The 12,658-nt window shown below is 41.9% G+C and overlaps 1 protein-coding gene across 1 annotated transcript in view; it reads right to left on the reverse strand.

Annotated features, from left to right (window-relative positions):
• Positions 1–12,658, reverse strand: part of cacna1g (calcium channel, voltage-dependent, T type, alpha 1G subunit) — a 321,041-nt gene that overhangs the window by 52,411 nt on the left and 255,972 nt on the right. The window contains exon 22 of the mRNA XM_039616673.1: positions 10,120–10,304. Coding sequence (XP_039472607.1) covers positions 10,120–10,304 — 185 coding nt within the window. The remainder of the gene's footprint in view (positions 1–10,119; positions 10,305–12,658) is intronic.

Below are 12,658 nucleotides of genomic sequence, written 5' to 3' on the forward strand. Positions count from 1 at the left end.
AATACTGCATGCTGTGTGGCAGCTGTGCGTCATGTAGCTTCAGCTCTAACTGCGCAGTGCTTTAGACACACTGCTGCTGCTGGTGCCAGGAGAGAGATGGACTGTGGGGAAACGGTTTAGGCCTCAGTATTTAGTAAATATTAGACGATCAGCTGAAGAAAAGACATGTACAATATTAGCCTACTTCTTTTCAACTTTTTAAAACTTAATTAAGTGTAAATGACACTTCTAAGCTCCATCCAACCATTTTCTTCCACTAATCTGATTCAGGGTCACGAGGCAGGGCTGGAACCTATCCCACCTGTCATAGGCAGAGAGTAGGGTGCACCCTGGACAAGTCACCACTGTATCACAGGGCTAACTCAGAGATGCAACAGAACAAACCCCCACTGACTGCATGTGTACCTGCGTTTGACAGGAAATCAAAATACTTGGAGAGAATTCATGCAGACATGGGGAGAGCATGCAAACTCCACTCAGAAAGGGCCTACCCAGATATTGGATTTACAAATGGGACCATCTTGCTGTGAGACAACAGTGCTAACCATCGTGCTGCCTGTTACGGCCCTAGAAGGGCCTTCCTCTCCCAAAAATTTTAGGGCATGGGGGAAAGTAACACTGCCAAATTAGTATTAAAAGTAGGCTAATACAAACATTAGTAGATTAATAGTTGTAGCTAGTGCAGGGGTGGGCAACTCCTGTCCTGCAGGTTTTAGATATTAGCCTGGGTCAACAGACCTGAATCACATGATTAGTTTGTTACCAGGCCTCTGGAGAACTTCAGGACATGCTGAGGAGGTCATTTAGCCATTTGAATCAGCTGTGTTGGATCAAGGACATATCGAAAACCTGCAGGACACCGGCCCTCGAGGCCTGGAGTTGTCCATCCCTGAGCTAGTGTCTAAAAAACATAACTCAGCGTATGGTAACAATGGCAGGGCTCACAACCTAAAACCGCACAAAATACTTTGGACTTTGAACAGCAGAACCTCAGCTGTGCAGACTAATGAATAGCTAGTGGGATAAAACTGATACAGGGCAGCTCCGTATGGTATGCTTATTTCATGTTGAAACAATCCAGTGTCAATGTCTGTCTTCCTCTCAAAGTTCAAAGACAGGTGTGTTCGGGTAACTTTTGATTCTAAACTGGCCATAGTTGTTGTTGAGCATGCAAACGGTTCTCTTTGCGCTGGTTCTGGAATGGACTGATGTCCTGGATGTACCGCTTCTCTCTCCCTATGATAGCTGAATGAATTCCAGCTCCACCACAACCCTGAATTCCATGGATGGATGGATGGATGAATCGACGGATCGACAGTTGGTAGCTTAGGGGGTAGATCATATTACCTACTAACTGGAAGGTTGGTTGTTCGATCCTTGGCTTCTCCAGTCTGCATGTCAAAATATCCATGGGTAAGCTACTAAACCCCAAGTTGCTCTCCAATGTGTTTATCGAAGTGTGACTGTGTGTAAATGTGTGTCAATGTTAACTAGAAAGAGTTCAGGTGTAGAAAAAAGTGCTTGTATGAATGGCTGTGAATAGGTTTGAATGGGTGAATGAAGTATGTTGTATTAAACACTTCGAGTGCTCAAGTAGAAGAAAAGTCCATTTACCATGGAAGGACGGACGGATCGATGCAACTCATAACGTTCAGATCTCTGAAAAGACACGTCTATTTTGGAATACACATAACCGACCTATTCAAGCGGTTGTGTGTTGAGTAGCCTGAATAATTGAACAAGATTTTTGACCAGTTTGCTCTAGTTCCCACACACTGCTGAGTCGCATGTGAACACCTCAGATGAGCCTCTGTACCTTTTCACGTCCTTTCAAGCCACACTCTAACAAGTACGCTGAAGTGAAAAGGCTTATTAAGGAGAGGAACTATGGAGAGACGAGGCTCTTACTCTAAGTCAATACACTCTGATGATGCGGTACATGAAGGACACGCTGCAGTGGGCTTCTCTCCGTTATGTCTATTTGCATATGGCACAAAAAGGAGGATGATGGGAAGCTGAATGGAGAGAGCAGAAAGAAGTTTGCTTTGTCTGATCTACCTCTCTGCATAATTTCATGGCGGTGTCCTTGTTTTACACCGCACAAAGGAGCAATGAGGAGCGTGCCGCGATCCTCACCACCTGCACACATGCACCACCCATCTCTCTCTCTCCCGCTTCCTCTCCTTCCACCACCAGCTTATTCCTCACACCGAGTAAAGGGAACAACAAGTAGGGCAATAAGTGGCAGCCGTACTCCCACAGTGCAAACACTGGGTGTAATTAAGCTACGCCGAGAGATAGAAATGGGGAACAGAGGGAGGAGAGGAGGGCTGATGAGTTGCAGGAATACAGAGGGAATAAAAAATGAGGCAGCTCTTCTTTTCTTGCTTTTTTTCTTGCTTTTTTTTGGTCAGAACTTTGCCTGTCACTCCACCTAGCTCTGTGAATTTTCTTCTCCTTTTCAGCCCCCAACTGGCGTTCCTCGTCATCGCTTCAGCCCAGTCTCTCATTGTGCTTACAGATATGCAAAAGAAAGACAGTGACATGTCACATTGCAAGCTTACACACTTGTAATTATATGTTATAAGTCAATTAGGCCACCAGCATTGAGGTAATTACATCATCATCAGCTGACGGATGTGCTCAAAAGGCTGATCCGACAGAGGTCAACCGCAGCAGGGGATTCATTGATAAAGCAACCTGCTGGCTCTCTCTGACCTCGACACTGTGGTCTGCCTGCGATGGAGCTCGGTGGCAGCTATAACTAATGGTGAAGGTGGAGAGGGTTTTGGGGTAGGGGTTTCTAGGTTTCAGCTTAATTGTCAATGAGCTGTAGGTGCTGTGGGGTGACATAAAAGTGCCATTTGATGACATGGGGTGCTAACTCGCGGGACTTCCCCGAGGACTGCCCTCAGCTCAGGTAGTGGGCTTGATGAATGACTGCAGAGGTGTGTGCGTGCTCCCTGTTAAACAAAGCCGATGCATCATTCTGTCACATGCACAGACGCACACAACACACACACGCGTGCAATGAATGCTGTCATTAATATCTCTAATGAGGAGGAAACAGCAACAGACTCCTGCGTAACGCCTGTTGCAGTAAAACTCATCCAACGTACACGGCTAGTTTAGAGCAACCGCTTCACCTTATCGCACTTAAGATGTGGAAAGTGCATATTGTAAGTAAGTATTGTAGCTTTAAAAGTTGGTCGTCTAAGTTGCCACAGCTTTTAGCCCCTGAGGACATGACTGATTGTTGATTGAGTTTTCTTCTCATATCGGCGTCGGCAGCTCTGATGCTGCCTGCGTGAACCCCCATGTGCCACCGCGGGGCCGGAGGGGAAAACACAGACGAGTTCATATTTAATTAAAATACCCAGTGAGTGTGAGTTTGCCACAGTTGAATTGGGGTGATAACAAGCTGATATTGAAGGAAATTCTGTAGCTTTATGAAGCTGCGTCTGTTTTCTGGTGTGTTTAGGGAATTTGGGGGACTAACTGATTTAATGTTACAGTTTGGAAGTTTTACACATACATTATTCTGGTTGAGCGGTTGCTGTAATTTTTTATTTAACAAACTGGCAAAATGGTAATGACATGTTCTAGTAAATATTTTTAAAAGGGCCCTGTTGTGCTCATTTCCTGCTTCATATTTTTATTCTTGGACTCGACTAAAGTAGCTTTGCATTGAGTCATGATTGGAAAACAATCATTTGTCTCATACCGGGGCTTGGCGCAGCTATTCAGTTGATTTTCTGTTGGAACCAAGTCATTTTAGCTCCTTTCCCCTTCCCTTTAAGCCAGTTTTCTTCTGATTGGCTGCCCCTTGTAAACAGAAGGTTTGAACAGCTGGTGGGTTGGGCTTCTGCACTTAATACAGTCTTAATACAGGAACAAATAAGGAAAAAAACTCTGGAACTGAGCATGATAGTTTGGCATCCTCCATGCGACTAAGAAGAAATTGGTGGTTGCCCGTGAGATTGATTATTTTCATTTATTTATTCATATTGTTCTCGGTGACCAAATGCAAGTAGTTGTGGCTACGAGACCTAAGTGGTGACCTTGAGGTTGAGGGTGCAACACCCACAGGTGGCAACAACTTTTAATCGCAAGGTGATTGTTCACGTTTCTCGAGTTGGAGGCAACCTGTGTCTAAATATTTAGGATCCTAACCCAACTGACAGCAGTCTGAATCATTCTGCCCCTATGAGCTGAACAAGGGGACACAACTTATCTGGATGCCGACTCTTTGTATTCTTGTTGTATTCAGAGACATGTTAAAGCAGCAAGCATGCCAACCATTCTGCAGGTAACCTGGAACAACTACCTCAGTACTTCTAGAGGACTTTCTGAATTTCTGTTTCAAATCTGTGAGGTTCATGTGAATTTTAGGCATCAATAGATTTGGATTTTCACTGATATATCATGGTTAATCACTGTATCTACAAACTGATTCAATGATTTATCGTGGTTTTGACACATCAAAGTCACTATGAAGACAGCAGATGACAGCACGTGGGCACAGTCCCAATGACCATCTTTGATGCAACCCACTTAAAGGCAACACTATACAAGATAACAAGTGGTAATAGTTTTTTGTTGCACTATGGTACCCAACCACTGTTTTCTTTAGTGTCTAAGTAAGGACTCAGCAGTTACTGTCGCTGAAAGTTAAAATCTGATATTAAGAATCTCACTTGGACTACTTATATATAAGTAGTCGTTATATATATAATTTCAAGAAGTCACCTTGAAGTCCCACATTAACCTGATGGCGAGTCAATGCACTGAAATTCTGTTCTTAAACTAATTAAACTAACTGGTCTATGTTGTAAATGACAATAAAATACCTATTGTATTCTATTATTATTCAGACAAATAACACTAAATTGTCCTGGTACTGGGTCTTTGACCCAGTATTTCTTTGTTTTCGGACTTGTTTGTTGGAATATTCTATGTGATTCATAGTTTCATGGTTATATTTACGTTGTGTATAAAGTATGCTTTAGTTAGCCTTCAGTTCTTAGTCATCTTAGAGTTTTCAGTGTCTAGTCTTCCCCTGTGTTTAGGCAGCCTTGTTTTCATGTTTGTTTATCTCTTGTCTCAGTGTTTGCTGTCCCCGTTCCAGTCCCAGTGTCAAGCCTGTGTGTCTTAGTCTCTGTCTCCGTGGTTACCTTACTTTCTGTCTTAATTTGATAGTCTCTCATCTGATGTGTGTTGTGTCCAGTTTTGCTTCCCCTGTCTCATCAGTGGGATTAGTTTCAGCCGTGTCCCCACCTGTGGTCAGTTTCTTCATAATCCTCGGTGTAATTATGTCCTCAGTCTCCCTCTGCTCGTTGTCATGTTGTCAGCTCATGCTGTGTGGTTTTGTATTTTTCTGCGAGTTCCATTTTTTTCTTAGTAGTTTCCATGTTTTCTAGTTTCCGGTTCGTAGTACCTAGCTTCTCCCTTGCTAGAATTTTGTTTTTTGTATTTCCTTCGAGCCTCTAAGTTTGGTAATAAAGCTGCTTTTTAGTTAATTATCTTTGTCTCCAAGTGGTGCACCTGGGTCCTGCCAAACCTAAATAATTCAGTTTCTGCACTATGTAGCAGCTATCAGTGGTCCTGCATTTTATCAGATTTGTTTTATTTGCTTAAATGGAGAGGAAAAGTTAGCTAGTCAGCTTGTGAGGGAATATGAAAACGTGAGGGAATATGATTTGACATCTAATGTTGCTGTTTGTACAACGTCCAGTTAAAGTTTGAAATGATCTGTGCCAACACAGCTACAGGTGTCACCGCTCAGCTGTGTCTGCATCTTCCCGATGAGGCTGGATTGAACTTTTAGCACTTCAGTATTAGTTTTAGTAGTAGCTAGCTTCAATAAGCACAATTTTTTGCTGATAATTGTTTCACTTCTGAAGTTGCAATTCAGTCAATGTTGTCATCTTCCAAGCAACAGTTTTAAGTACACAGTACACTATAATCAGACTAAACTGTATAAACCAGAGCAGCAAACTTATAGCCTAATATAGCCTTTAATGCTGCACTCCTTCTTATGGATTAAAAGTTAATAACTTAAACATGATTTTTGGTATTTCTTTCCTGTAATTCATCTGCGGCCTCAGCAGAGGAGAGAACCAAGCTGCACAGCTCAGCTCTTTCTTCTTCTCTTTTTCTTTTTCTGTCTTTTCTCTCTCCTTTGCTTTCTGTCTCTCTTTGTATCGAGTCTAGATCTGCCCATGGTTCGCTGCCATTCTGCATCTCTGTCAAACTGGTGACATCATGCCCGAAGGAAATTGTTGGCCTTTGCTCCTAAAAATATTTCCCCCAGACTCAAAATGGGTCCAATTTCCTCTTGTAATTGCTTCATATTTTTTTCTAATCTGACTTTAAAACCGTTGCTAGCCCTGTTAATACAAACTCAGCTGTCATCTGAGGATTAAATAAGGCAGGGCGTATAACAGGAAGACTTAAAGAGGATTCAGCGGCATTTAGAAACAGGTGAATCTCTTCAAGCATTCACAGTTGCACCAGATTTAATTAGGAAGCCCCTCATTTGACAGCAAGCTTATACTTTTAATGTCACATTACCATTTCAGTCAAGATCACATTTGTGTGTGTGTGTGTTTTTTTTTTAAACTAAGTCAGTACCAGGGCTGAAGAAAGACTGAATTTTTGCATTGAGGGATTCGATTAGTTACAAATTCATCCCACAGTGTGACTACAAGCCCAAACATATATCCATAATGAAATATCCACAGGAAGATCACGGGCTTTCTAAAAGGGCACTCACAGTGATTCCCCTGCCAAAGCCTGTGCCAATGCAAATGCCAGTGTCAGTGCCAATGGCAATGTCAATGCAAAAGCCAATTCCCTGTTTAGATTTTTGTTTTCCTTTTTTTTGCAGAGAATACTTGTGGATCCACACCAAATTCCACTCAGTCCTTCGTCTGCCCATGCTTCACTTCACCAACAAGATCAGTGCAATTCAGCTCAGTAGTTTTGCTGACAAGATTGCACTTTGCAAGAAGTTGCTTATGAATCCTCTAAGGTCTAAGGCAGGGGTGGGGAACTCCGGACCTCAAGAGCCAGTGTCCTGCAGGTTTTAGATCTCACCCTGGGTCAACACACCTGAATCAAATGATTAGTTCATTACCAGGCCTCTGGGGAACTTCATGACATGTTGAGGAGGTAACTTAGCCATTTGGATGAAGGACACATCTAAAACCTGCAGGGCACTGGCCCTTGAGGCCTGGAGTTCCCCCACCCCCGGTCTAAGCTGTCATTGGTGATAACTCTAACTCAAACAAACAGAAAAACCCCCCAACACAAATATAAATGGAACACTTTTTAGTGCATGTCAGTGAAAATGGTTATGTTCTTTGTCCCTGATCGAGAAGACTTGAGAGAACAATTTAATAAAAAAAAAAAAGTTGCAAATTGTGATTGGCTAGGATTGGTGTCATTGCCAATCATTTAGACCTCAGAGGGTTAATGAGATAATTATTTAAGCCTTTCTTTTTTAGTAACATCCGTAACCTCTAAACAGAACATGCACAAACTAGTAAAGATTAGAAGTTAATGATTTGTTACAATAGTTTAAAAGAGACTATATTTATGCCTCCATTTCTCATTCAACCCACACAATCCAACAGTCTTTTGTTGTTGTAGAAGGTTTTAAACTGACTGATAAAAGACACTTAGCTATTGTTATATAGTAGTAAACGCACAGATACAATGTGGACATTAAGTAAATGCAGTTTTGAGCATAGTTTCTTTTAAAAAGAACAGCATTGTAGCTACCAAACTACTGACGCCTACATGTAGGAACATGAAGAAAGCACTACAAACAAACCCCAAACCAAGCAACTTCTGAAGGCTGCAATGTGACAGAAAAGTGATGAAAAAAAAATAACCTGGAGTTTTCCAACTAAGTGCAAATTCACCCGGTTTAATTAAACCCAAACATTACAGAACGAAGTCAAAGACGAAAGGAGCGCTTTGAACACGGGAGAGCGAAAGCAGTCTCGTCAAAAGATTTTGCTTTCATGTCAAAGGTGAAAGTTAAAAAAGCAAAAGGATGGGGGAAAGAGATCAGTGCTGTTCAGCGGGGAAATTTGGCAGGATGAAAATGAATATTTGATTTTTGTGCTCTTCCCGAGAACTGCGATAAATATTCAAGAGAGGGCAAAGCCTGGAGAGCTCCCCTTCACGAGATGAGACATCCAAAAGGCTGCATGTGTACACGCACACACACACACACACACACAAAGAATAGATAAAACTCAAAGCAGTGCACATATTTGGAAAATACAAAAACGATGTTCAAATCGGTGATTTCTGCTTTATTTCCGCTCAAATAAACAGAACTGTGAAATTGTGTGCATGCTGACATTAACATGAATGCATGCTAAAATAAATGCCTACACACACAGAAACACACACACTGACACACTTGCATCTCCTTACTGAGACAGAGAGGAACCTCAGTTTGTTCCTACCCATTTATGACAACACTTGAAAACATATCGTTTTCACTACTGGAACTGTTAAACCAAGCATTAGCAACACTTTTACATTTGCTGTATATAACATTGCTCACCAGCTACTGATTATTATTATTTTATACTGTCATGTAAAAAGGAGGTTTTCGCAGACTGTGAAAGAGTACTGTGAAAAACTAAATAGGCCCCATGATTCAAGAGCTTGTAGACCCTTTTCTCCACACTTTCCACTTACAGTTTAATATCTTGGACTCTCCACCTTTTCTGGACAAAATGAAGTCTGGACTTCTTTCATTTTCTTGAAGACGTTTCACCTCTCATCCGAGAAGCTTCTTCAGTTCTAAGAGCAACTGGTGGAGATTATCAAAGCTTCTCAAACAGCCACTTTATAAACATATGGCACAGCATAGAAGAGCTACCTCGACAGGACAACACCATCTGCATCTAAAGGACAGAGGTCACTCTTTCGAGGACATTAACGTTCACATTTTGGACAGAGAAGACAGATGTTTGAAAGAGGAGTGAAAGAAGCCATTTATGTCCACTGTGAACGACTGTCTTTGAATAGAGGCGGTGGTTTACGACACCAACTGTCTGCCATCTATAATCCAGTGTTGAGATCCCATCCCAGACGCCTTAACGCCTTATCACATGATAGGGTGGGGCTAGGTTTCACAATGAGCCCACCGAAACCTTGGCTGATGGTGACCTACACCTGTTTTCACACCTTGGCTTGTGTGATTAGGTAGAGGATCATAAGGGGGTTCATGACCCTCTTGGGGACACTCCCATAGGGCTTAAAATCTGGGACTCTCCACCAGTTGCTCTTAGAACTGAAGAAGCTTCTCGGATGAGCGGTGAAACTTAAAGAAGTCCAGATGCCTTTCTTTCCAAGCTGCTTAGACTACGATGACCTGGATGACCGAGAACCTTCACAGACAAGTTTCTTGGACGAGACATCAAACCTAAAGTTCAGTTTTCTTCCTTTTCTCAACCTCTCAAGAGTACCATGACCACACAGAAACTCATTATCTCCATTAAAGTAAGTCTGAGTTGTTGTTAGTCAAAATAGCACAAAGTTGGTGTCAATAGTCCTGACACAGATAAACAACTGCATATTGTCTGTGGTTGTTGTCTCAACTATAAGGCATTTACCACAACTGCTTGCTCCAGAAGTGAAGCTCAGATGACAAAATGTACTCAGTGTTAATCTCGTTAAAATGACATTAACGCCATAACCGCAGTAACACGGCAAATCTCCGTTAGCGTTAGAGTTAGCGCGGATCGTCCCGTTGGCGGGGCTGCATGGCGGGGCTGCATGGCGTCAATGCGTTAGTGCGGTTAGCTCGTTAGCTTGTTAGCGCCATCCAGCCCTACGCACGGGGCGATCCGCACTAACTCGCTAATAGAGATTTGCCATGATATGGTGTTAATGTCATTTTAATGAGATTAACGCTGACGGTGACAGCACTAGTACTAATGCATCAAAAGCAGCCATAACCATTTCACCCCAGGCCAGGAATATCAGCAAATACGTATATTGATAAGAAGTATTGGTATCAATGTTGTTATCAATAAAATGGTAACAACAACCATCCCCAGGGGAAGTTATCTATGACGTTCAGTCACTTACCGTAGCGGTCTCAGAGTTCTCAGCAGCCTCAGCACTCTGAGCATGCCCAGGATCTTGGTTTCAGATTGGGAAATGAGAGACACCAGGATGTCAATAACAGAAATCATGACGAGCATCCCGTCCAGAACGTTCCAGCTGCTCCTCAGGTACGCCTTGTCCCCGAAAAAAAAGCCCATAGACACGATCTGGACAGCAAAGAAGACCACAGTGTGTTAATATAAAGCAGAAAGCACTGAGTTTAGAGTGCCGAGTGCCAGTTTGGTTTCGATATTAGTTCAAATGAATTATTCACCATGAATATAAGTGGCTGACAAATGATACACGAATCAGTAATTTAATATCTATTTTTGTCACTGTGGCTGCAATTTGTTTATCAAGCCAGTGTTCTATTTATTAGGAGTCGGTGCTTAATGTCCCATACGCCCAGCTTATTGACTTAGTGAAGTGACTGTTTGTTTGGCAGTGAAGATCATAAAAGCTGCATGCGCTCCAAACTTCATTTCTATTTCCATAGGTTCCACTCATCATGTATTCTGCCGATGAAGCGATATGCATTCCAGAACATTATTCCCTGAGCTCAAACTGTTTTTGCATCACGCAATTTCACAATACTCCAACTGAAAAGATGAGAGGCGATAAGATCGTTTGTATAAGTCGATACTAATCAATATAGCGGACAATTAATTAGAAAAAAGGCTGCTACAGAGGCCTTTGTTTTTTATTTGGACTTGACAAGGCCATTGCAACACTTGACTCATTTCTTTTTTAGCTGTTCTCTTGTACATTTTCAGCTGTTATATGATAAAGTTTGACCTAAGCTTTAGTTCTCAAACACATGGCCTCGCATTTGACCCAAGAATACTTTGGCAGTCCTAAGAGTTCATGGTCGACTCAGTGGCTGCAAGGTGTTGATGTCCTGTTGCTGCGAATCAAGCCCAAATCATCACCCCTCCACCACCGTGCTTCAGAGCTGAAGCATTTGTGCCAATATTTGGTTTTTGCTACATATTATGGCCAGACAGTTCCACTTTGAACTTATCTGTTCAAAGCACATTGTTCCAGAAATCTTGTGGTTTGTTCAGCTGCAGTTTTGCTAAGCTGTGCTGCCATAGTCTTTTTAGAGTGAAGAGGCTTTCATCTAATAACCCTTCTAAACAAGCCATAATTTTTCAGTCTCCCATGAACTTTAACATTTAACTGAAGCATGTAGTGACTTTTTAGTTTTTAGGGTTTTTTTGCAGTTTCTCTGAGCATTGCACAACCTGACCTTGATATGAATTTACTGGGACATCTACCCCAGGAAGATTAGCAGCTGACTCAAATGATTTCCCCTTGTGAATAATGTTTCTCACGGTAGAATAATGGACTTCAAATTGTTTGGAAATTGCCTTATAACCCTTCCAAACAGACAAACCACACAGACCTAAGTCCTCCAGATGTGGAAACTGCCAAACAATGTGCAAACTTCTGGTTTTATGGAGATACTCACACTTGCTGATGATCAATTAGTCAAGAGCATTTGACTACGTGTCAGTTAGTCTGCCACTTACTTAATTCTGGCTGCTCTGCTCTGAATTCCTATGGAAGCAGTTACACTGCACTTACTTACTCACACACTGCTTCATTTTCATTAAATAAATAAATGCACAGTATATGAATATATAATATGTAGTATTTAAATACAGTCACTGAAAAATTATAGATGAAAAATTCAGTTGGATTTCATGTAACTGCTAACAGCTCAGTCACCTGAAGGTGACATGGGACATCAACTACACACTGAACTTCTGTCAGAAGTCAACAGGGGTAAAAATACAATGTGTAATATTTAACAATGCAATCTATTTTTAATATGAAAGGCTTCCACTCAGTGTTCAGCTGTTTTTAAAAAATAAAATAAAATAAAAACTCCCTCCAAAATGGGGCAATAGACTTATTATGGTATTATAATTGAAACAGGAGGTAAAAGAGTAGATTTATAGTTGGTTTGTTTTTTAAGCTAGGATGTTAGATTAGATTTTTAATTTCCTTTTCAAAATGCTCAACGTTTAAAAATGCTAACATCTTTCATGCTAACCATTCGCCGCTGTTACATTTTTGCATCACACATACATTACCTGAGCATTAGATGATAGAACCAGTGCTCTGTGTGTGCGTATTTGTGTGCAAGCCCAACGTTTGTGAGTCGCCGGGACCAAAAATAGAGAAAGAGGCTTTGAATGAGTGACACCGATGAACTTTCCTCCCCTCTGCCTCCGCGAGCTCCTGCCCACGCCGCCAAGGACCTCCATTCAAAGCTGGGCCATTTGAATACTGGCGAGACAATCCTCCTCTTAGCATTATGAAACTGCCCTCAGAAGGTGTGCATTCACTGTCTGTTCACCTCTCTCGTTCTCACCCTCCCCTCCCTCCCCCTCCATATGCCCACTCTGTTTTCTTTTCTATTATGGAATCGTTACACTACATGCAGGTATCAGGCAGACTCTGTTATCGCTACAGGTTTGTGTCTTGGTGGTTTTGGGAGTGCACTTTGGGTTTC

Source organism: Oreochromis aureus, linkage group 8, assembly GCF_013358895.1.
Source record: "Oreochromis aureus strain Israel breed Guangdong linkage group 8, ZZ_aureus, whole genome shotgun sequence".
NCBI classification, from domain to species: Eukaryota; Metazoa; Chordata; class Actinopteri; order Cichliformes; family Cichlidae; genus Oreochromis; species Oreochromis aureus.